This window comes from Bos taurus, chromosome 5 (assembly GCF_002263795.3).
Source record: "Bos taurus isolate L1 Dominette 01449 registration number 42190680 breed Hereford chromosome 5, ARS-UCD2.0, whole genome shotgun sequence".
NCBI classification, from domain to species: Eukaryota; Metazoa; Chordata; class Mammalia; order Artiodactyla; family Bovidae; genus Bos; species Bos taurus.
The window spans coordinates 106,701,129-106,726,484 of NC_037332.1; the positions used below are offsets into that span (position 1 = coordinate 106,701,129).

General features: G+C 52.2%; 2 protein-coding genes across 3 annotated transcripts in view; one reads left to right on the forward strand and one right to left on the reverse strand.

Annotated features, from left to right (window-relative positions):
• Positions 1–25,356, reverse strand: part of TSPAN9 (tetraspanin 9) — a 192,656-nt gene that overhangs the window by 147,918 nt on the left and 19,382 nt on the right. The window lies entirely within an intron of this gene.
• Positions 14,395–23,464, forward strand: LOC101902968 (transmembrane protein 220-like). The gene is made up of 2 exons (XM_059887103.1): positions 14,395–14,669; positions 21,047–23,464. The coding sequence occupies exon 2, from the start codon at positions 22,495–22,497 to the stop codon at positions 23,011–23,013; it is 519 nt and encodes a 172-aa protein (XP_059743086.1). The 5' UTR covers positions 14,395–14,669; positions 21,047–22,494; the 3' UTR covers positions 23,014–23,464.

Sequence of the window (25,356 nt, forward strand, 5' to 3'; positions counted from 1 at the left end):
TCTGTGCTCCGCAACAAGAGAAGCCACTGCAAAGCAACAAAAATCCAGAGCAGCCAAAAGAAATAAGTAAATAATTTTTTTTAAAGGAATTAAAACAAATACTCTTAGAGAGAGAAAGAGTCACTGGAAGAATTAATTTGGATAAGTCATGAAAAGTACCACTTAGCAACATGACAGGAACCTAGAAAACACTCAAAAAACAATAGCCTTTGTTTAAAAAAAATCATAATACACAATAACAAACCCACCAAAAAATTGCTTAATCCTCAATCCACTGGAGGAGATTAAAGAGTCCCACAGCTGTCTCTCTTGTCGGAAGCTCATCCAGGTCTTGGATGCTTGGGTAGAGACCCAGGGCCCCAGGGACTGCGCCAAACCCACAGAACCTCAAACCGGGGGTGAAGGAGGTCTGCCAAGGCTGGACTTGGAAAGGCAGGCGGGCAGCTGGTCAGCACGGAGCCTCAGCGGCTCTGAATCAGCTGTGCATGGAGAAGGAGGAAGACAAGCTACTGGGAAACCAAAGGGCAACAGCCACCCCAGCCAGGACGGGCCCTGGGACACCAAGAGTCAGCAGCGCCACGGTTCCCGGTGCCCCCGGCTCCTCCCGACCACGAGCCTGGAAGCAGGTGACCGGCACAGCACAGCTCCCAAACTGACCCTGACATATGTGCCATTGTCCACCAGCAGCACTGGGAGGTGAGTCAACAAGGCATTGTCTGACCGCTCTATCGAGAGGAAGCAGCTGGACAGACCGACACCAAGTGCAGGAAACCTCCACCTCCACCAAGGCTCCCCTTGGACCCTGCCCTGTGTGGGAGGCCCAGCATTAGCATCCTGCCTGCCTGTCCGCCCCACCTCCGGGGAACCCTGGCCAATCCTGCCGCACCCTCTGCCTGAGTTGACATCCTTACATTCTGCTCCCCTTTGCTTGGGAGCCAAAATATTGATACAAGCTCCTTACGCGGCATTTTGGCAACACTCATCGGGGTGGGGAGGTGGGTCTCCTGGGTTCAACCTACCAGTAAAGAGAAACCAAGGGGCAGAGAAACAAGCAGGGAAACAATAATCACCTTAATTTGAAAAGGACATGCCTGGTGGCAGGGAGGTGACTGTTTTTCTGCCTGAAAGGTGAGTAGCAAGCAGACACCAGCTCACCGCCACAACCCAGCCTGGGGCTGGGCATCAACCTCCCGGAGAAGGAGAATTCTTGCCAATTTCCTCATCTAGAGGCTGGACCGGGGGCTCTGAGGCGCCAACAAAGGAGCCCAGAGTCCCTGCCAGGTTTGGGAACAACTGGGAAGAGCAGCTGAGTGGTTCACATTTGACAGAGAGCCAGGCCTGCCTCCTGCCCTCATGCTGCGTAGCTGTTGGCCTAAGGCGTGAGGTGCTGCTCCTGCTGCTGCTGCTAAGTCTCTTCAGTCGTGTCCGACTCTGCGACCCCATAGACAGCAGCCCACCAGGCTCCCCCGTCCCTGGGATTCTCCAGGCAAGAACACTGAAGTGGGTTGCCATTTCCTTCTCCAAAGCATAAAAGTGAAGTGAAAACTGAAAGTGAAGTTGCTTTGTCATGTTTGACTCTTCTCGACCCCATGGACTGCAGCCCACCAGGCTCCTCCGTCCATGGGATTCTCCAGGCATGAGTACTGGAGTGGGGTGCCATTGCCTTCTCCGGCATGAGGTACAGCACACTTTAAATCAGGGCCTGCAACTCAAACCTGCAGACGCAGGCAGAACATGGGAATGAGCAAGTCCAGCCAGACACCCAGGCATGTCCCCAGCTGCATCAAGACCTGGATGGGTGGGGGGCAGGGGGTGTCAGGAAAGCACAGGCCCCACCCTGCTGTGATACCTGAGGCTCAGATGGAGCCAATAGTCGGCTCTGGGCCATTTGGGCTCCAGGCAATGGACCTCCTTTCATCTCTTTCAAGCCAGAACTCTCAAGTTTGTGAGATCTCTTCAGGGCTTCAAAGTTGGCTCTGAAAAATAGTAACATCACTGGGCCTGGATCTGACTTAGGGGCCAGATTATAACCTGGGCTCCCAAGGTTGGCTTTCTCATCTATAGTGAAAGTGAAAATGAAAGTTGCTCAGTTGTGTCTGACTCTTTGCCACCCCATGGACTTATATAGTCCATGGAATTCTCCAGGCCAGAATATTGGAAAGGGTAGCCTTTCCCTTCCCCAGGGGATCTTCCCAACCCAGGAATTGAACCAAGGTCTCCTGCATTGTGGGTGGATTCTTTACCAACTGAGCTATCAGGGATATATATCTGTATCCTCATAAGTGGGGGCAAATCTGAAAGCCTGGCGTGGCAGTGGGGTGGAGGATGAGATGGGGTCAGACCTGACCCCTGACCCACAGAAATCACCTGAAGAATGATGGGTATAAAGCAGGCAGAGTTGGAAGGGCCTTCGGGAGGAGCACCCCCAACCCGCTCAGTCTCTAAAGAGGAAACCTCCAGAGGCCCTGGCGGCAAGCCAAGACCCACAAACGAGCCAGTGGACAGAGAGGGGCTGGCCCCAGACCCTTGGGCTCCCACCATGTCCACAGAGACCCCAGGAGCCTCTGTCGTCTCATCTGGTTTGTCCCTGCTGGCTCTGTGACTGTCCCGCACGAGTTCAGCCGCATGAGTTCAGCCTCGGGACTGTGACAGGCAGCTGACCCCAGGCAAGGGTCCTGTGCTTGGCTCTGTTTCGCCCTCGGAGCACAGCCTCATCAAGGTGACCCGACCAGGTGACCGGAGGTTGCTCCCCACCCCCTGCAGCTCTGCTCACAGTGAATGGACGCTGTGGGCTGGCCCTGTGCCAAGCTCAGCCCCCAACCTCCCCCAGCCCTAGCTGTTGGCTAAGGGAAGAGGGCAGAGGGCGCAAAAGGGAGGGGGTGCCCTCAAAGGCACAGAGGCTGGGGCTCAGGGAAGGCAGGCAAAGGCCAGGGAGCAGGGCTGGGCCGGAGCGGGGCCTGGGGCAGCGGAGGAGAGAGGATGAGCGGATGGGATGGGGGTAGGAGGGGGCCTGGAAGAAGTCCAGGGTCCCCAAGCCAGGGGGGCTCTGGACCAGCTGGCCTGCTGGGCTTCTCCCACATCAGGGCACTAACCAGGCAGTGTGCAACCAGCCACGTGTCACCAGCCGGGTGTAACCAGCTGGATCCCAAAGGGCTCGCTGTGTTCCCTGAGGTGGGCCAGGGTTGCAGCCTGTTCCCAGGCCCTGGGGGTATCCTGTCTGAACTTGAAAACTTTTCACCCCCATGTCTGGAGCAGTCAGGCCCTGGATGTCTCCAGGCCAATCCCACAGCACACGTGGAAGCTTCCGACTACCAGCAGCGGAGAAGCATACGCCAGCCTTACAGAGGCAAGGGGGAGGGAGACAGGAGGAGACCAGCGGCTCCAACGTGGGGAACCTGGAGGGCTGAGGGAGCTGCGGGACCACTGGGTACACACCTCCCACCCTCACGATACAGCCAGGCCACCGGCAGGCACTAGGCAGCCCTTGGGAGGGACTTCCATCTCCTTCCATCTCCTTCCATCTCTCCCCCGGGAAGCCACCATAGCCACAGGGCATCTCACCTCCCCTGGTGGCACAGAGAATCCTAAGGAAGCCCAAGGTCACCCACACCTTCCAGCTCAGTCTCTGTCACCTGCTGCTCTCCCTCCCCCGCCAAGTCTCAGCAGGCAGGGGGGATGGGACAACAGGCAGGGGAGGTGAGGGGCGGGAGGGGAGGCAGAAGAGAGAACACTTAAGCATCACATGTTGAGAGATTTCACAACGACGACGCTCCAGAAAGTCAGAGAGACGTGGGAAGTCTGCCCCAGAGCCGGCCTTCCCCATGTGAAAAGAACACAGGCTCTGGAATGCCCCAGACAGGCGTTTACATTCCTTCTCTGGCATATTGCACTGTGTGACCTCGGGGAGGGGAGGATGCTCACGAGCCCCTCTGAGCCTTGCTTTCTTCATTCCACAGAGCAGCGGCACAGCACAGTGGCTGGTACAGCAAGGGAAAGCAACGACCCCAGGTCATTCAGGGCTCTAAGACCCCCCTCCTGATATTAAACCACCCAGCAAGGGAAAGCAACGACCCCAGGTCATTCAGGGCTCTAAGACCCCCCTCCTGATATTAAACCACCCAGCAAGGGAAAGCAACGACCCCAGGTCATTCAGGGCTCTAAGACCCCCCTCCTGATATTAAACCACCCAGCAAGGGAAAGCAACGACCCCAGGTCATTCAGGGCTCTAAGACCCCCTCCTGATATTAAACCACCCTCTGCCCCTTTGTAAGCATCCTGAAGGCAAAAAGCATAGTCCAGGGACCTCCCTGGTGGTCCAGTGGTTATGACTCCCTGCTCCCAGTGCAGGGGGCCCCAGGTTCTATCCCTGGTTGGGGAACTAGATCCTAACTGCCGCAACTAAGACTCAGCACAGCCAAATAAATATTTTTTTAAAACAAAACAAAACGTTGTCCAGTCTGGGGTCAGAGAACGAGTGCACCTGAGCTCACTGAGAATACTGGTTTGTGATCGACTTCTCATCTGCATCCCACCTGCTCCAGTGTGAGCAGAGCCACCCAAGGGACACGTGTCTACTCACAGCCCGCACCAGGGCTACTCAGCTCCACTTCCAGCCCACGAGGACCCCCGAGACTCAACCCTGAGCCCCCAGCCCTCCCACACCGTCCGCCAAAGTTCTGTCCTCCTACCCGTCAGCCTCGGTGAGTAGAGGCCGCCGGACAGCATCCACAGCCCTGGAGGTGCTGGCACAGAAAAGGGAGGGGTGAGCATTTTTCCTCAAGGTCACAGATGAGGGCAGCAGACCGCCTGCTGCCCCTGCCATCGGCCCACAGCGCTCTCACCGTGGTGGGAGGGAGAGAGAGTGGGCGCTAAGGAGCCTAAGGGCAATCGCAGTGGGCTTGAGCTGAGGCCAGAGGTTTTCATACTTGGAAAAATGCTTCTGTCCTGTCTTACTGGTGAAAGAAGTAGGGGGACTTCCCTGATAGTACAGTGGATAAGAACCCGCCTGCCAATGCAGAGGAGATGGGTTCGATCCCTGGTCCGAGAAGATCCCATGTGCCCCCAAGCAACTAAGCCCGTGCGACACCACTACTGAGCCTGTGCTCCAGAGCCCACGTTCCACAAGAGAAGCCACTGCAGCGAGAAGGCCGTGACTGCAACGAAGGGTAGCCCGCATTCACTGCCATGAGAGAAAGCCTGCGTGCAGCAACGAAGACCCAGCACAGCCAAAAATAAATAACTTTTTTTAAAAAAAGAAGTAAGGATCGGGGAACCCCATAAGCTAGGAAGCATCCGACTGTCACCACTAATGGCCGCAGTGCCTCCTGTATGCCAGGCAGGTTCTAGACGCTGGACTGTGTTAACTCGCATCGTATTCATAACCACGTGTAAAGCAGGTCCTTTATTATCCCATTTCACAGAAGAGAAAAGGTCTCCAAGACCTCGTCCAAGGCCACATGACTGGCGAGTGGCGGCCAGGGCATGAATCAGGATGCACGTGGCCTTATCCGCCAAGTGTACCCCTCTCGCCACCCCTTCGCCGCCCAAGCCCTGTGCTGCCCTCAGGCCCTGGGGTCCCTGCACCTGCAGCAGCAGCCCCCAGGGTGCTCTCCCCAGCCACGGAGTTGGGGCTCAAGACTGCTACAGATGGGCTCCCTCTCCTGCAGGGACGAGACCCAGGAGGAGGCAGGGGCCGGAATTCTACCCTGATGCTCTGTTCCCATGGACTCAGAACCATGGGAAAACAGAGAGATGGGGGGATTTCTGAATGAGTTAACATAGAAGAACACAGTTATGTAAGTCAGCCGCGAACCCAGAGAGAGATGGGCTTTCAAACAAGCAGGCCTGGGAGCCGGGAACGCCCCATGAGTGCGGCTCCCCGAATGCTGCCACCTACGGGCAGAGCAGGGCTGGCTGTGGGCTTCCAGATGCTCCTGATTACAGAACCACAAAGTCGACAGAGCCCAAGGGCAGCAGCAGAGGGAATTCTAAACACACGTGGGTCCCTCCCACCAAGAGAAGACAAGACGCCTCAGGACACAAAAATCAGACCGACAAATGGTGCCGCCTCCAAGGCCTCCCCTTCCCCATGTTGTTTCTGCTAAATTGCTTTTATCAATGGGCTTTTATCACCACCTCCCTCCAGCAGCTTATACAGCAGAGCCCAAGAAACATATCAACAGCTCTGCCCTTTCGGGGCAGGAGGTGGGTGACAGCGGGGGAGAAATTCTCCAATCGCCACCCCTGTGGGCAGACCTTGTTGTGCCCATCAGCGAGCCAGATGCTGCGGGCGGCCTGGGCTGCCTGCCTGAGCTGAATGTGGGAAGCGGGAGGGGGAGACCGGGCAGGCTTAGGCTGGAAGTTTATTTTTTCCATAATTTAGAATGAAGTTATCTTTCCTGCTCGAGCACTTTCTCCCATAAAACCGTCCTGCTGGGAAAGGTGAAGATTTGTCATCTTCCAGGCTTACAACTCATTCTGGCACTGAGAGTGTGGAGCTCCAACAAGAAGAGCCTCGGCCAGGCCAGGAAACCAGCAAACGAGTTGGAAGGTGTCCAGAGGCGGCCACCGGGCTGTGGGTCTGGGGATGGAGGCAGTGGCAAGACAGCAGGTGGGACTGGAGGGGAGACGGGGGTAGCTATTGACAAAGGGTCCTGCATGGTCGCGAGAACGAGGCGGCCGGCTCAACCTTGGCTGTGCCCGCAGAGTCATGGCCATAGGACGGCTCCAAAAAGGCAGGAGTGGTAGGGAATCTAGAAAGATGCTACTGATGAACTTATCTGCAGGGCAGCAATGGAGATGCAGACAGAGAGAACAGACTTGTGGGCACCCAGTGCAGGAGGGAGAGGGTGGGGCGAACTGAGAGAGTAGCGTGGAAACACACATGTTACTACATGTAAAACAGACAGCCGATGGGAATTTGCTGTGTGACACGGGGAGCTCCACCCAGTGCTCTGCGACAACACAGAGGGGTGGGATGGGGTGGGAGGTGGGAGGGAGACTCAAGAGGGAGGGAATTTATGTCTACCTGTGGCTGATTCACGCTGGTGTATGGCAGAAATCAATACAGTAGTGTAAAGCAAATATCTTGCAATAAAAAATTAAATAAATAAATACCAGCAGGAAAAAAAAAAAGGCAGGGTGAAGACCAGACCATCCAGCCAGTGGGGGAGGGGGCGTTCATCCCTGAACTGTCCGAGCAGAGGCTGGAATCCACCAGACTGGAGCCCAGGGCCAGGCGTGAGAGGGGAGGACGAGCTGTGAGCATTTTCCATCCTCTGAGGGTCCCTGTGGTTACCTGACCACAACCTCGAGCCCTGAGGAGCTGCGTGGCCTCAGACAGGGCAGGTCCTGTTTTCTGGATTTTCATTCTTACCATTTATAAAGGGCCTACAAGGGCTTCCCTGGTGGCTGAGACAGTAAAGAATCCGCCTGCAATGCAGGAGACCTGGGTTTGATCCCTAGGTCAGGAAGATCCCCGGGAGGAGGGCATGGCAACCCACTCCTGTATTCTTGCCTGGAGAATCCCATGCACAGAGGAGCCTGGCGGGCTACAGACCATGGGGTTGCAGAGTCAGACACGGCTGAGCGACTGACATGTTCACTTTTCATAAAGTGCCCAAGACTATGCTCTGTTCTGCACGTGTACCACCTTGCTGAATCTCCACTGTAAGCCAGAAGACAGGCACCATGCCGCCACACAGTAGGTGCCCAGGACACATCTACTGAATGAATGATAAATGAGTGAATCCTTTCCACCAACGAGAGAACAGGGGCCTAGAAAGGATGAGCGTCTTGTTAAGGTCTGGCAGCCGCGGCAGCAGAGCTTTCAGTAAAGCTGGCTGAGCCCCCAGGGCCTGCATCCTAAGCCACCGCACTGCTCCTTGTGGCCACCTCCTCGATCTTCAGAGACCCTTAAAGAGCTGGTGGCTGTGAACAAACATGACTAGTGCATCGCAAAGAGGTATCAGGTTTTGTTTTCCAAGTCCACTCTAATAAGCCTGCATTTACAGGTGGTCATACTGAGTAAAAAAGTCAGAGAAGGAGAAATATTGTTATGATGTCCTTTATATGCAGAATCTAGAAAGAAATGATATAAATGAATTTATTTACAAAACAGACTTTGAGAATAAGGAGTGCCAGTGGGGAAGGATTGGGGAAGGGACAGTTAGGGAGTTTGGGATGGACATGTACACACTGCTGTATTTAAAATGGGTAACCAACGAGGACCTACTGTAGAGCGCAGGAACTCTGCTCAAAGTTATGGGTGGGGAAAATGGACACATGTGTCTGTGTGGCTGAGTCCTCTGCAGTCCACCTGAAACTATCACAACACTGTTAATTGGCTATATTCCAATACAAAATAGTTTTATTTTAAAAAAAAATAAGCATGCATTGCTCTTACAAATGAAAATAACAAAACTTCTCAAAATATTTCTGTTCAGCCCACGATCTCACAACCAAGGGTGGTGTGTCCATTTAAGAACTAGTCAGCCAACCAAAAAGACAGAAAATAAACGAATTGTTCAAAAAATTAGAGTTGTCTGCAAGGATGTGGGGAAACTGGAACGCTGCTACATGGCTGGTGGAAACGTTAAATGGTGCACCTGCTTTGGAAAAGAGTCTGGCAGTTCCTGAAGGCGTTGAGCACTCAGTCACCATATGATGCAGCAACTCTACTCCCAGATACCTTCCCAAGAGACACGAAAGCACGTGTCCACACACACCCACACAAACGGATATGCATGTTTACAGCCTCATTATTCATAACTATTAAAAGTGGCAACAACCCAAATGTCTGTCAACTGATGAACGGATGAGGACAAAATGTGGAGCGTCCCCACAGTGGAGTATGACTGAGCCTCAGAAAGGAATGAGGTTCCGATACGTGCCACCACATGGACGAACCTTGAAATACCACGCTAAGTGGAAGAAGTCAGTGACAAAAGACCACATAAGGTCCGGTTCCAGTCACACGAAACATCCAGAAGAGGCACCACTATAGGGACGCAAAGTACATTAATGATTGTCTGGGGCTGGGGAGGGGCTGGAAACTGGGAGAAGAGGAGACAGGCTGATGGGAACAGCATTTATTCTGGGGGGAGAGGTGACAAAATGCTCTAGAATTGATAGTGATGAGGGTCACACGATGGAGAATGTGCTGAAAACTACTGAACTGTATACTTTAAATGGGTGAATTTTAAATAGATGGTAGCGAATTATACGGAGAAGGCACTGGCACCCCACTCCAGTACTCTTGCCTGGAAAAGCCCATGGGCGGAGGAGCCTGGTGGGCTGCAGCCCATGGGGTCGCTAAGAGTCAGCCATGACTGAGCAACTTCACTTTCACTTTTCACTTTCATGCATTGGAGAAGGAAATGGCAACCCTCTCCACTGTTCTTGCCTGGAGAATCCCAGGGACGGGGGAGCCTGATAGGCTGCCGTCTATGGGGTCGCACAGAGTCGGACATGACTGAAGTGACTTAGCAGCAGCAGTGAATTATATCATAGTAAAGCTGCTTTTTTAAAAAAAGAACCAGTTGCCTATCTTCCTTAATTTTAAGGGATTACAAGGAAGCTGCTAAGGGGTCGAGATCATGATGTTAATAGAGGGAAAGCAGCAGCTCACAGGCTCACTACTACTGCCCATGGCCAGGATGTCATTCAGTCACTCAACAAACATCTATCGAGACCCTAAGCTACACCATACACTGGGCTACATTTGAGGTCAATAAACCGCAGCCCACAGGCTGAATCCAGCCATCGCCTGTTTTTGTACAGCTTGCAAACAAAGAATGGTTTTTGCATTTTTATGAGGTTTCAAAAAAAAATCCAAAGCAGGATAATATTTCCCAACGTAGAAATCCTATGAAATTCAGATTTCAACATCCATACATAAATTTTACTGGAACGCAGCCACACTCAATTGGTGTATGTTTTGTCTTTGAGCCACAGGGCAAAGGTGAGTAGCTGTAGTAAAGACTGAATGGTCTGCAGAGCCTAAAATGTTTACAATCAGGTCCTTTACAGATAAAATACACCAGCCCCTGCGCTAGATGCTGGAGATGTAGGGGAGAGAAGAGATGAGCATCACAGTCAGGGCCGCTGTCCTTGTCTGTCCACGGCCCCGACAGCCACACAGCTGGGCACTGAGGACCACAAGCTGAGTGTGTGCAGCGAGCCCAGAGCAAGGGGGTGACCTGGCCAGGCTGTGGACAGACTTCCCTGGGAAGAGCTGGCCATGAAACCAGGAGGAGCAGGAGGTGCAAGGCCCTGGGAAGGTCCTGAGGGTCCAGAAGACCACCGAGGAGGAGCGCCCAGTGGAGGGTGGGGAAGGCAGGGTGGCACCAGGGTGTGGGCTCCACAAAGCCCTTCTCCGTCCCCTCCCCCTCTCCCCTCCTCCTTCCCTTCTCTTCCCCTCTTCCCTCCCCCATCCCCTTGTCCCCTTCCTCATTCCTCTACCACCCAGACATCCCTGAAGCCCTTACCTTGCTCAGTTTTCTCCCCAGCAATTAACTCTACCTGTTACACAAGCATTTGCTTGCTCACCCATCAACTCTTACACTAGAACCTGAGGACAGGAACTTTGTTTTTTCACTGCTGTATTCCCAGTCATGACCTGAAGTAGAGTTGCCGCTCATAAAAAAATCTGTGGAATAAATACAAACACCAAACCCTTAAAAGAAAACTTAAGAGAAATGTCCTTGATTTGCAAACTTGAGCAAGCTATTTCTTTGCGGTTTGGTCTCCTGCTTTGTAAAACAAAAATAACAAAAGTAACTCCTTCATGGCAAATAAGGAAATGCATATACATGTTGGTGATTATTGTTATTTTTATCCTCTTGAGTCACAGATCTATTTCAAGTCACAAGTTAAAGGGGGAATTTTTAAACCTATCTCATTTAATTCTCGTATAAGCCCTATGAGATAGTGATAAGTTTTATTACAAATTCCACTTGGACAGATGAGGAAACAGAAGCTCAGAGAGGCTAAGGAAGTAGTCCAAGGTCACACAGTAAGCCACAGAATTAAAATTCAAACCAGCATCGTGGGACTCCCAAGGCTCTGCCCCTTCCTCTACACCCTGCTCTAGAGTGAAAACGCCTGAGTAGGCTGGGGGAAGGGAGCCAGAGTGTCCCGGAGCAGCTGGGGAGCCCTCGTGATGGGAGCGTGCAGATCTGAAGGACTGAAAGGATGCAGAAGAGAGGGTGAAAGGCATTCTAGGTCAAAAAACAGAAGAGGAGGCGGGGGCAGGTCTTTTCCACAAGCAGTTACACTGTCGTAATACAAACAAGAGAGGACAAAGCACAGGGCCAGCGCTTGGATGAAACCTTAGCTACATCCGGTCCAACTACTTGTTTTAAAGAACGAGAAACAGAGGTGAGGTGAGCTGGGGACACTGTGCCCACGCTGGCGCTTCATGCTTATTCCTACTCGTCTCATTCACCTTCCAAAATCGCAGGGGTACACAGGCTCACCGCGGCCGGAGAAACACTCCAAAGGAGGAAAGCGATCACTGCGTACCCCTCACCAGCCACGACGAGTTAGTTCCACGGTCAACAGGCCTGGAGCCACAGTGAGCGGCTGGCATCTCAGAGCAGACTGGAGCCTGCCGGAACTGTGCTCCGGTTTCCTTGTTTGTTTGGCTGGTTTTTGTTTGGGGGCGGGGGGTGGTTTGCACGAGTTTTATTGTTGGCTTTTGGCCTTATCACGTGACATGCAGGATCTCAGTGCCCCAGCCAGGGCTGGAACCCGTGCCCCCTGCAGTGGAAGTGCAGAGTCCCAACCACTGGACTGACGGGAAGTCCCCAGTTCCCACTTCTGTCACCAAGTCTGTCTGCAATTCCCGCATTTGCTCACTCGCTCACTCAGCCAGTGATTATGAGAATCTCAAATAAACCCGGCCCGGTTCCAGGTACTGGGGTCTTGCATCGGACACGCATGATGAAATGATCTTTCGTTCCTTCCTCACAAGGGCTGAGCACGCTGGTTTGTGAAAAACGACAAATGGGAGCAATGAAACACAGCCTCTCTGCTCTGGCTAAGCTCTCAGAGAACAGTGCGTCCCCTCCGAGGCCCTGACGCCCCGTGAAAACAAGAATAAAAAGACTTGTTAAGGAATAAACAGGCTTCCCAGGTGGCTCAGATGGTAAAGAATCTGCCTGCCAATGCAGGAGACCCAAGTTCGATCCCTGGGTTGAGAAGATCCCCTGGAGGAGGAAATGGCAACGCATTCCAGTATTCTTACCTGCAGAATTCCATGAACAGAGGAGCCTGGCGGGCTACAGTCCCTGGGGTGGCAAAGAACTGGACACGACTCGGTGACTAAACGACAAGGTATAAATGTCCGCAAGGGCAGACACATATATAACCGATTCACTTTGCTGTATACCTGAGACTAACACAGCATTGTAAATCAACTATACTTCAATAAAACATTTCTGAATAAAAATAAAATTTAAAAAAAAATGATAAGGAAGAACCCTCTGTCCCAGAATAAAACTATCATTAACAGCTTCAGAGTAAAAGAGGAAAGGCTGAACCCATGAAAACAAGACAAGATGCTATAAAAACAGGAAACGTCTATTTAGAAAACAGGAGACCTTCTAGATATTAAAAATATGCTAATGAATGTGAAACCCTCAACAGAAGTCTACAAGATAAAGCTGAAGAAATCTCCCGGGGCAGGGTGCCGATAAAAAGAAAGACAGTAAAATTATAGAACTAAATCCAGGAAATTCAATATCCAACTTCTAGGAGCTCCGGAGGAAAGAAGAGAGAAAATGACAGGAGGAAATCAATGAAATTATTCAAGAAAATTTCTCAGAACTAAAATAATGAGTGTTTCAAGATCGAAAGGTTCCTGCGTGCCTGGATGGACACTCATCCACACAGGCGAATCATTTGGGAAAGTTCAAAACGGCAGCCAGATAGGAGACGTTAACACGCACAGCACTAAAGATTTCAGGAAGAAAAACTGTGTTACCTACCACGGATTAAAACTGGAGTGACATTAGCCTTGTAGACATAGATCCTAGAACTTAGGCAAAAGGAAGTACATGCGTGCTCAGCCATGTCAGACTCTTTGCGACCCCATGGACTGTAGCCTGCCAGGCTCCTCTGTCTATGGGGTTTCCCAGGCAAGAACACTGGGGTGGGTTGCCATTCCCTTCTCCAGGGGGTCTTCCCCGACCAGGGATCGAACCCGAGATTCCTGCATTCCAGGCAGATTCTTTACCACTATCACCACCTGGGAAGCCCAAAATTAAGCAGTGCTTTGCACAAAAAAAAAACCTAAAGCAAGCCACAGCATCAGTAACACGTGAGCGTGGAAGGAACGCTTTTCTCAGGTCCGTATGGCCAGTGAAGGTTCAGAGCACCTCCTATGCAGCCAGCACACTGACTGCAGTGTGTTTTATGCACGACGTTGTCAGCGCCAGATTACCATGGCCCACACCCTAGACTCCAGCGCTGAGGCTGTGTCTCCGCACGAGGTGCTCCCAAGAAGGGGGAGGCAAGGGTCGCTTAGTGAAGAAAAGGAAGCCCAAATGGACTCCTCGGCGATACAGAGTCACAGCATTGCACCGTCCAGACAGCAAAGACTAGGGGCTAAGGCCCCTCCACAACTCATCAACCTGCTGAGCACAGATAAGAAAGAGTTCTAGCCGGTGGTGAAACCCAAGCAGGAATGAATGAACTTATGCCCAAGTAGGACTGATGAGGTTAACCAGGTATGTGGGGTTTTTTAATCATCATTTCTGGGACAAGGTGATACATGTCGATGAGCTACAACCAATCTGAGCAGGAAGAACAGGAACACTGAGGCAGTAGACTGGCTCTGGTTGTGACCCAAGGGTCCCCACAGCAGTCTGGCAGCCCCACGGGGCACAGGCCACCAGGATGCCACAAAGGGGCAGCTGGACCTTACAACCAGCACACAGAGGCCCTGGAGGGAGGGTACCTGGGCCTGGGGCTGGGCTGGGCCAGGAAGGCCCTCTCTCCTCACCCCCACCTGTGAGAGCCAGAGCTTCAAGACTCGGAAAGATCCAGGCCCCGAGACCAGTCACCTGGCTGGTTAGCCAAGCCAGCCAGGAATCCAAGCCCATCTCCGGGCCTCCGACCGCACATTCTCGTGAGGATATTCGCCTGCTGGATTTCCAGGTGGGAAGAACCGGCCCGGGAGGAGCACAGCCTGGGCCCCCCAGCACAGGGAGAGGGCCTCCCCGCCCCACGCCCGCTCCAAGGAGGCGCCGAGTCTAATTGGATTGCCATGGCCCGTGACGATGCTATGCTCGGCAGTGGTGTCGGTTCTGAAATAGAAACTAGTAAAGGGACTGCCTGCTTGGCTTCCGAGGCTGGGAATCTGCTAGAATCTGAGCAGCCAACAAGGAACCTTCCCTTCCCCCAAACGGTCCCGAAACAGCACTGAGCAGCGTGCCCTCCTCCCCGGCCCGCCAAGGCCTGGCTCTGCCATTGGTGTACGTTCAAGGTTGCGGGGGTGGGGGGGGTTGGCACACACAGGGGAGCCCGGCAGAGGGGCCGTCTCCTCCCCTTTCAGAGTCTTCCTGCTTTCCACAGCCAGTCCCCTCCCCCCGCAGCTGATTCTACAGGACATGTTACTCGTCACAGGCACAGCCCTCCCAGCTGAGAGGTCCCCTCATCTCCGCCAGGTAAACCGAGGCATGAGTGGGGAGGCCAAGGGCCCGGTGCTGTGGGGTGCCCCCCGCTGCTGTCACAAGCCTGGCCGCCAGGCCACCTGCAGCCGGGATCCTGCCTCTGATGGGTGCTGTGGGCGGTGCGTGCATGGGAAGCTAAGTGTGCATGCGAAGAAAAACATGGGCATGTGCAGAGCGTGAGTGTGAACCAGCACAGAGGAAAGCACATGTGCAAGCGTCTGTGTGCATGCTATATGTTAGTGTGCAAGGGGGGATAGTGGAGGGAATGTGTGAGAACAAGAGATGTGTGTGCAAGGGGTCTTGTGCAGAGACCAGAAGCTGAGTCCCCAAGACGCCGCTAGGGAAGCGCGGGGCCCTCCTCCAGGTGCAGACACCAAAGAGCACAGTAAATGCAGAAGGAGCAGCCCCCACCATTTCCCACCCAGCTCACCTCGGCCCTCCATGCCCACCTCAAGGTCAGCTGCACCCAGCCTGGGCCTCTGGGTTCCCTCCCCCACCCTCCTCCCCACCCACCCCCCCCAGCTTCATTCTCTGACCCTAATTTTCCACCCCCAGCATTCTCTTTAAAGACAAGGAAAAATTCCCCTCACTTCCTTTGGGAGCAATAAATAGGAGGATTACGGAAGTGACATTCTGAAAATGATCTGAACTACTCAGAAGACAGGGATGGATAAAATAGAGGGCACTTTGGCCCAGACTCACTCAGAAGGAGAAGGAGGTTCTGCCTCCAGGGAGGGGGCTCCATCTGCAGAGGCCTCAGGCTGAGCCTGAGTCGGTAGCAGAAAGCCCAGGCCTCTGAGTCACCGGGTTTGTCTAACACGCCAAACACGAGACACAGGGCCCTCAGGGGCCGGAGAGGCTGCTGTCTGGAGTCGGGGCACAGACTCCACTCTCTTGTCCCTCACCTGGAAGCAATTTGCCGACCACAGCAAATAGTCTCTCACCCCCTCCTGCGTGGCCAGCTCAACACCTGAGAGAGGCCAGAGATCGGACACAGGGCAGCCTGACACACACATCAGATGTTTGCACCTGCCATCCTAAACAGTCTCTCCCTTCGCCCCTGAAAACTGGACCACAGTCAAGAGCGCAAGCTTTGGACTCAAACTGACCAGAGCAGGCAGCCGCTCCAGCAGCTGAGCCTCAGTGTCCTCCTCAGGAAGATGTGGGTAACTGTCATCAAGAGGATCAACAAGACATGCGTGCAAGGGGTCTGCCCAGGCCAGGCACACAACACATGCGTGGTAGACGGCAGTCACTACTGTGCCTGCCGCCGCCCACTCAGCTGACCACACAGCAGCCACGCGGTCCTTCTAGAATGAAAGGCGAGTCTGTCTGCTTGGTCTAACTCCTCCAATGGCACCTGCTTTGCCCATCAAAAAAGCTACGGCCCTCAGAATGGACTTCAAGACCCTGTGGGGGGACTTCCCTGGTTGGTCCAGTGGCTAAGACTCCACACTCTGAATGCAGGGGGCCGGGGTTCAATCCCTGGTCCGGGAACTAGATCCCACATGCCGCAACTAAGACCTGGCACAGACAAATAAATAGATGAGAAAAATAAGCATTGCTCAGAAGATGGGGTACCAACACAACACTGTAAAGCGAGTATACGCCAATAAGAATTAAAAGGAAGGCCTGTGGGCTCTGAGTCCCCTGAACTTTCCCTCGCTCGCTTCACTCCAGCCCTACTGGGCTGCAACACACCTCTCACGTTCCTACCTCAGGGCCTTGCACAGCCTGCTCCCTGGGCCCTGGGCCCCACATCTCCCCAGGACTCGCCCATCTCTTCTCCCCTCTCTGCTAGACCGTCACCTCCTCAGTAAGACCTTCCCTAAGCACCCTGTTTAACCCGTAAGACCTGCCACCACCCCATTTTCTCACCCCCTTCCCTATCTTGCTCTTCCCCATAACACTTGTCGCTACAGGTTTTTTCATGGTCTGCCCCCACCCCCCACCCCCCAAATTATAAGCTCTTCGATTTTTCTTCATTCCTGCATTCACAGAGCCTGAGCAGGTTGGCCCGGAGATGCCCTCTAACATGTACAGGATGAATGAGTCTCAGGACACTTAGGACAGCCCCACTGGGGGTCACCAGCCCTCTGAGGCTTAGTGGCCTCCTCTAGAAAAAAACCGGTCTAGGGCTTCCCTGGTGGCTCAGGGTAAAGAATCCACCTGCCAATGCAGGAGACACGGGTTCAATCCCTGGCCCAGGAAGGCCCCACCTGCCACGTAGCAACTAAGCCTGTGCACTACAACTATTGAACCTGTGCTCTAGAGCCCAGGTGCTCAATTACTGAAGCCCAAGCAAGCTTAGCGCCTGTGCTCCACAATGAGAGGCCACTGCAATGAGAAGCCCGTGCAGCACAATGAGAGAGTAGCCCCCACTCACTGCAACTGAAGAAAGCCCAGCACAGTCAAATATATATATATATATATAAAATTATTTTTAAAAAAACAGTCTAGCCACTTCTCAAGGTCACTGTCAGGAAGGAACGACAGTAAGATGACTTCTGGGAATATGCTTGGGTGCTTTCACAGTGGGGTGCCATAAGAGAAATGGAAGACCTCAAAACTATTTCTCTGGCAGCACCTGTCAGGCAGCTTTCAGTCCCAGGGTGGAGGCTCTGAGTGCTAACAGGACACTGCAGAGAGGGACTTACAGAGACGGTTCCTGCCTCCAGGGACTGCCTGAGGCCCTGGGACAGGTAGGCACAGACTGTGCTGTTCTTCACGGAATCACCAGCACATGGCAGGTGCCCAGTAAATGTCTGGCAGAAGCACACGTGAGCAAGTCCCATACGGACAACCACACAGAGACCAGAAAGATCACCCACAAAACCCTCAGCAAAATACCAGTTCACCCACAGCAGCGTGCAGACAACAGTTACCGCAGATGAGACCAACAGAAAGAGTGAATATAGTTTTATTATCTTCACAACCGGATAAAACGTGTTCCTACACAGATGCCAGGAATTGGTGCAGAAAGCCCCGGGGGGTGGAGAACAAGCCCAGGAAACTGCTTCCCAGTGAGTGCATCTCAAGAATTAGGCCAAAATCCTGCAGATCATGACAGAATGCGCTCCGTCGATATTAGCTGTGATTATATCATTGTTTTTATTATGGTCTTGGCGCCCCTCCAGTGGAACAAGCAGGAAACGAGGAGACAGAACACTCAGGTTTCCATAGAGCAGTGAGCAGCCCGGGCGCACTGCTTCCTGCTGAAATACCATTGGACTGGGCTGCGACCCTAACCACGGGATGCTGGGCCACCTTCACTCGGTCATCAAGGGCTCCGGAGTGCCTGCGTTGTGCCAGACATCATGTGGACGCTGGAGGGACAGAGCGAGCCCAGAGCGATGGGCCTCCTCTCCCCACGGCTCCCTTCGGGGGCGCTGGCTTTGTGAGCCCAAGTGCAGGCAGGAGCCAGCCCTCCAGATGCACCAGTCTCCAGAGGACATTCCCTCTCGGCCTCCAAGAGAAAGGACTCTCATTCCCAAGGCTTCTGATCACCTGCTGGGAATAAGCCAGGTCTGCACCGCTCCGGACAGAGAAAGCTACTCTGGGCAGTCAGCAGCCTTAGACACCAAAGTCCTGTAGCTGGATTTTCAGTTCCCATCCTCCAGCCCCTCACAGTCTTCCCTTTTTATAGATATAATTTTATTTATCTATTTTTGGTTCTTCTGGATCTTCATCGCTGTGCCTTTCTAGTTGCAGTGAGCATGGGCCACACTCTAGTTACAGCGCGTGGGCTTCTCCTTGAGGCGGCTTCTTTCGTTGCGGAGCACAGGCTCTAGGGATCAAACCCGCGTCTCCTGCACTGGCAGGTGGATTCTTTCCCACTGAGCCACCAGGGAAGGCCCTGTACCTCTCATTTTGCAGAGGGAGAAACTGAGGCTTCTGCAGATCACACTGGTTTGGCGGCCAAGGCTAAGAGAGCCAGAGAATTCCCGGTTCAAGAGCGAGTCTCACACCCACCTGTGATGGTGCCTGGCTGGTGAGCTAGGGGAAGGGAGCCCCACACTGGGAGAGAGGTTCCCGAAGCTCAGGCCATTTGTTCAGGGTACAGACAGGCACTTGGCTGTCAGGAAGATCTCTCTTGTCCAGCACTTTCTACAGAGCCCTTACCCCAGAGCCCACCTAGCTATGACTTCCCCTGGCGCCCCTGACGACTGCAGGGGCTACGAGGGGGGCCAGGGAGGCAGCATAGACTTCCCCAGTAGCCCACTTACAAGTGACCTGACCAGGCTCCTTCCACACAGAGGTGGGGCAACAAAGCTTCAGGAGACAGGACCCTTGGCTTGCTCCTTGAGACACTGACCCCTTCCCCTCCCCACACCCACCAAGCTGTAGCCCTGCCCATCCTTCCCAGCTTGGAGCCTTATTTGGAGCTCCCTGGAGGCCACTTAGAAAGGAGGAAAGGCAGGTGCTTGAGGCAGGTCCCTTGAGAATCTGCCAGGACCACCCTGGTGGCTCAGAAGATAAAGAATCTTCCTGCAATGCAGGAGACCCAGGCTCGACCCCTGGGTTGGGAAGATCCCCTGGAGAAGGGAATGGCTACCCACTCCAGTATTCTTGCCTGGAGAATCCCATGGACAGAGGAGCCTGGTGGGCTACAGTCAATGGGGTCGCAAAGGGTCAGACACGACTGAACAACTAACACTTTCTCTCTGACTTTCCCTAGCACCCGTGAACCAGAAATGACATCTCCTGGGCACAAGCAGTCCAGGGAGGAGAGGGTTCCCCCAGAGACAGAGACCCGAGACCCAGAGAAACAAGCCAAAGACCAGGTCTAGGGCAGCGGTGCCCCGGCAGAGGGATGTTCACCAGTACGGGAAAGGCTGCCAGGGTTTGCCGTGCGGGAGGCAGGAGGCTCAGAGTCATCGTGTCTCAAAGGCTCTGTGTGTCCAGACATAGAAGACAATGCGACGAGGCGCTGACACAGGACCAGCGGATCCACGGGGTGCCAGGCAGGCAGACGGGGAACGACAGGGCCCAGCGTGGGCAGCAGGGGCCAGTCATCAGGGCCCCAGACGAGGCCCAATAATGGAGGCTGGGAGGAGAGTCACAAGAGTAGTAGGGAGCATGTTGCAAGTATGTTTCCTGAACTTGGTCATGCACATGTGTGCAAGTGTGTATGTGTGTGTGCTGCAGAGTTGGGAGGGGGGATAAATCATGGGCTCAAAGGCAGGAATAAGATGGGGAGGTGGGAGGGAGGTTCAAGAGGGAGGGGACGTATGCTTAAGGCTGACAGGTTGTTGTATGGCAGAAGCCAACACGATATTGCAAAGCAGTTATCCTTCAATTAAAAATAAATTTAAAAAAATATTTAACATCATTGAGTAGAAAACTATCTTGGAGAGTATTTTGTGTAACACTATATCTACTCTTACAATCCCAAACAAAACTCCAGATCAGTATCAGTCTTTGCTTAAACCCCAGCAGTGGTGGGGAGCTCAGGACCTCCCAAGGTAGCCCACCCCTCCTCTGCTGGACAGCCGACGGCTCCAGCTGTTAGAGAGTTCTTTCTGGAACTGGGTCCACCCCTGACCTCCTGGAATCCCCACAGGTCCTAGGCATTCGGGGATCTCGGCTTTGAAGCCACAGGACATGTTTAAACCCTCCTATTCCACATCAGTCCCACACATGAAGGGGGGCCACTACTGTGTATGCCCTCCTCCCCATCAGTTCAGTTCAGTCGCTCAGTCATGTCAGACTCTCTGTGACCCCATGAATCGCAGCACGCCAGGCCTCCCGGTCACACTCCATAAAAATAATCCCCAGACAAACAAGCATTCCCAAATCCTCATCCAATTCCCATGGGGTGTAGTTCCCACCATTTTAGTCATCCTCCTCTGGACGCATTCAGACTTGTCAGTATCCCAACCAGAATTAACAAAACCCAGATGCAGACGTGGTGTAAATGCCACAGAGCAAGGAGAGAATCTAAAACTTCATACCCAGGGCAGCATCGTTCTTCCTAGCAACCTGTAACAGCACAATTAGCTGATAGTCCCTTCCATTCATCTCTTCTATTCATTGGATCAGCAAACATGAGGGACTCCCCTGGTGGTCCAGCAGCTAAGATTCTGTACTCCCAATTCAGGGGGCCTGGGGTTCCATCTCTGGGCAGGGAATAGATCCCGATACACACCGAAGCTAAGACCCAGAGCAGCCGAATAAATAAATAAAAATACATATTACAAAAAGCCAAAAAATCTAAAACATGAGCTGCCTCCTATATGCCCAGCACTGGACTAGGTAAAAGGGATACTAAGAAAAATACCATATCATCTTTTGCTCAGGGAGACAGCCTATGTAGAGCGATAAGAAATAAAACCACGTACAACATGGTGCTTATGGGGTCTTTCCTGTAGGAGAGATGACTAGCCCGAGGGGAGTTTCCCATGATGCCAGATTCGGGTTGTAGCCACAGTGAAGGCTGGCTTCACCCTTGCCCCTTGAACAACTAGAAAGCTGGCAGAAGGCATGAAACATGGGCTTCAGACGCTGGACAACAGGTAACTCTGGACTGTGATCTCTGAAAGAAGGAAACGAAAGAGTTCTGTGATGCCCAGCTTACTGCCTGGAGGCAGCATCCACGTAACAGCTCAGGGTGAGGGATCCACATGGAGTCCAGTGGTCCCTTCAAGTTGAGGAGACGGAAATTGGTATTCATGGAGACAGAATTCTTAGGGCAGAACATTGGAGAGAAGAGCTTCCCCGGTAGCTCAGACGGTAAAGACTCTGCCTGCAATGCAAGAGACCCAGGTTTGAACCCCAGGTTGGGAAGATCCCCTGGAGAAGGAAATGGCTACCCACTCCAGTATTCTCACCTGGAGAATTCCATGGACAGAGGAGCCTGGCGGGCTACAGTTCATAGCATGGAGTCAGACACGACTGAGTGACTGACACATTTGCTTTCATTGGAGAGAAGGGCACTGCACGGATAGGGTGCTCTAGAGAAGAGTCCCCTGGATTCCCCGCCTGACCCACACAAGTGTAGGGTAAAACAGCACAAGCCAGGGGACAGAACTGACAGAAAGCGGGGAGCCAGCCACCCTGCAGAGCTGCACTCCCACCAGCGAGAGCAGAGAGCTCACGACACACCAGGTGCTGGCGTGTCCTCAGAGGGCGATGCCTCAGTTGCGAAGCTGAGAGAGCCCTAGGCTGAAGGTGGGTCCACCCTAACAAAGCTTACAAGCAAGATTCACTGGAGGAGGAACTGACAACACGCTCCAGTATTCTTGCCTGGGAAATCCCATGGACAGAGGAGCCTGGAGGGATATAGTCCATGGGTGGCAAAGAGTCGGACACGACTGTGCAACTCAACAAGCACAGAGCCCTTTAAAGGCATGCCAGAACAAACTCCAATAGGATTTGAAGAGATAGAACAAAATCCAGCAAGATTCAATTCACAATGTCTAACATTCAATCAAAAGCTACCAGGCACTCAAAGAAGCAGGAGAAAAAGCAGTCAAGAGTACAGACCCAAAAATGACAGAGATGATGAAACCAGTAGACAAGGATGGAAAAACAGCTACTGTATGTTCCGTGAGCACAAGAAACTAGAGGAAAACACAAGGATAATGAGAAGAGAAATGAAAGATATAAAGAAGACTCAGATGGAACTTCTAGAGATGAAAAACCCAGTATCTGAAATGAAAGATACACGGAAGGGGAGTTATTAACATCAGATTAGACACTGCCCAAGGAAAAGTCTTGAAGACGAAATGACAAGATGAAGCACAGAAAGAAAAAATGACAGAAAAAAAAAAAAGTCAACAGCGCATCAACAACCTACAGGACATCAGTCTAAATATACATGCAATTAAAGTTCCAGAAACAGAGAAGAGGGAACAGACAAATAGGTGAAGAGGGAATTCCCCCGGCCCGTCCGCCGACCATGACGCCGGGGGCGGGGCGCAGGGCGCGGGGCCTATGGCGCGCCTGCGCCTGGCTCGTGGGCGCCTTCTTCGCGCTGGCGGTCTTTGTGCAGGTGAACGATCCGGATGCAGAACTGTGGGTGGTTGTGTATACGATTCCTGCCACTCTGACCCTGCGTGTTGGACTTAACCCTCTTGTCACAGGTAACTTTATTTGGAAGAGTGTGTCTGCAATACACATATTCCTTTGTGTCCTGTGGGCTATCAGCTTGGCATACAACCTCTTGCTTCATAAGAAACAGAACCTCTTGCATGAGGAGGAAGGCAGGAAGCTGTTTGGTCCCGTGATCATCACAGCATGGCTGGGCCTGTGCCACAGCTCTTCAAAGGCTCCAGGTGGTGGAAGAGTTCAGCTGGCCAATGCTACCACAGTCGCTCTTCTCCCGTTTATCTCCTAGGTCTACATATACATACACAAGGAGATGTGCTCCCCCTGGCCAACTCATTGCAAGACGGTGATTTAAATGAAGAATCTTGTTTCTAAAATGAGAGTTCTTGATTTTTTATAAACATGGTTTTAACAAGCTGACTTCCTAGGAATTTCAGTTGAGTTACTACTAGAGATGAATTTTTTTTTTTTTTAATCCTAAGAACTTTGTATACTTGCCTACAACACAGGACTGGATGGGACTAGTAAGAAAAGGGTCTGACATTCTGTTTATCATAATATAGTAGGAAAGTTAAGAAAGATGAATTCCAACTCTGCTTCATCACTATCCATGTGACTTGGACAAATATATAAATCTACTTTAATTCTTTGGAATTAAAGAATTCCAAAGATAATTGAAATTATCTTTTGGATAATTCTTTATCTGTAAATACCAGCCCGCCTACTTATTTATAAAATTGTGAAGATTAAAGTAGATAATATGAGAACATTCCAGGCATAAAGTCCTCTGCACAGGGTAACAGAGGGAAGCAGGGTTTGGATAATAATAGATAGGAGTTTAGGAGAGGCCTCTGCCCTTGAACTAACATCGTTAGACTGGACTGGCACCATGAATTAAATGAGGTGCCGTGAATTAAATGAGGACTTTGGGTGAACAAAGTGGACAACTATGTCTTGGAAAGAAAGGAAAGAAAGGAACTTGGGACCAAAAAGAAGCAGATCGGGAATATTAATTACCATGTAATTGAAAAGTAAGACCAAAATCTATACACACATCTTTAACGAATGTCAAAAGTAGCTCTGGAGAGATCATTTCAGAGCTGCACCATCTGGCGACCACAACCCACATGGTGTATTGAGCACTTGAAATGTACTTACTGAAGAAGTTTTAATTTTTTGTTTTAATTTACAAACATCAATTATGAGGAAACTGATACATGTATTTGGAACACTTGGTTTAAGCTTGTTTGGAACAACTGAAATATGTGAATCCACTTCTTCAACTGTAAATTTTGTACCTAAAAACAGACCAAGTTTTTCCAATGAAAAGTTATTGTCCAAATGGATGGATTATAAGCATAAAACACACACTACATTTGAAACTTAGTATAAAAAGAATGTAAAATATTTTTATATTACATGTTGAAATAACATTAGATGTATTGGCATAAACAGAATTATATTATGAAAATTAAAAAAAAAAAAGAGGGAATTCCCTGGCAGTCCAGTAGTTAGGACTCCACGCTTTCACCTGGGTGCCTGGGTGCTGTCCCTGGTCAGGGAATTAATATCCCACAAGCCACGTGGTATGGTGAAAAAAAGAGAAAAATACTTGAAGATATAATGGCTGACCAAACTTTCAAATGTGCTGAAACAAGGCTCATAAGAGAAAAAACAATGCAGGATGGGAGGGGCGCTCTGAGCCAGGCAGACCACGCCAAGGACACTGAGAAGTGAGAGCCTTCGTGGAGGGCATCCAAGACAAACCGGACAGAGTGGCCTCAGGTGGGCAGCAGGGAGGCTGGACACTGCTCCAGGTCCCTGCAGACTCTGAGCCTCACTCAGAGGCTCGGACCTCATCTTGTAGCCCAAGGGGTGACCACCTCCTCCTGTACGAGGACAACCAAGCTCTTGAACCTAAAGTCAGACTTCCCAGATTCCCGTGCAGGAAGACAGGAGAGAGGCTAGAGACCCAGCCGTGACATCCGAGCCCATGGGGATGATCCAGCTGAAAGGTCCACCCTGGGAGCCCGTTTGGAACACAGAGGGGAGGCAACAAAAATATCCCACCCATCTAAGAAGGGTCTTCCTCCCCGAGACCCCTGGAATCAGGGAAACTCTCAAGCCCAGAAAGGGCTTGGGGATCACAGACTCCTCACTTTACACTGAAGAACAGGAAGGTCCAGAGAAGTGATGTGGCTGACCCAGGACCAGGGAGGGGTCCTCTGGGGCTGCTCTTTCCCCTGACCCGCTCACCTGCTACAATCCTCACTGCCCCTCCAGGGCTGCGGATGGTGCTGAGTCTGTGCCGGTCTACACGGTCTCTGCACAACCAGCCCAGCTCCTCCGGGGCAAAGGCAGGTGCCTGGCGCCCCTGGGCTCCTGACCTGCCACAGGGTGGGTGCTTGGTACCTGCCCCCGTCACGTGCACTGAACAAAAGGGTCCCTGAGCCTGACTCTGGGGGAGGGAGAGAGAGACGAGGCTCCCCAAGACCCAAGGCCAGAGCTGCCCCGAGCCTGCCGAGGCCCAAGAGATCCAGAAACAGAAAGAGCAGAGATCCGGAGAGAGGGAGGTACCGACCCAGCCGCTGGGAGTTTACCAGGCAACCCCCTCAAGAAGCAGGGATGGGCC

Bases quoted from the DNA above. Each gene is read 5' to 3' on its own strand.
- LOC101902968 (XM_059887103.1), top strand. From the start codon at position 22,495: ATGCAATTAAAGTTCCAGAAACAGAGAAGAGGGAACAGACAAATAGGT.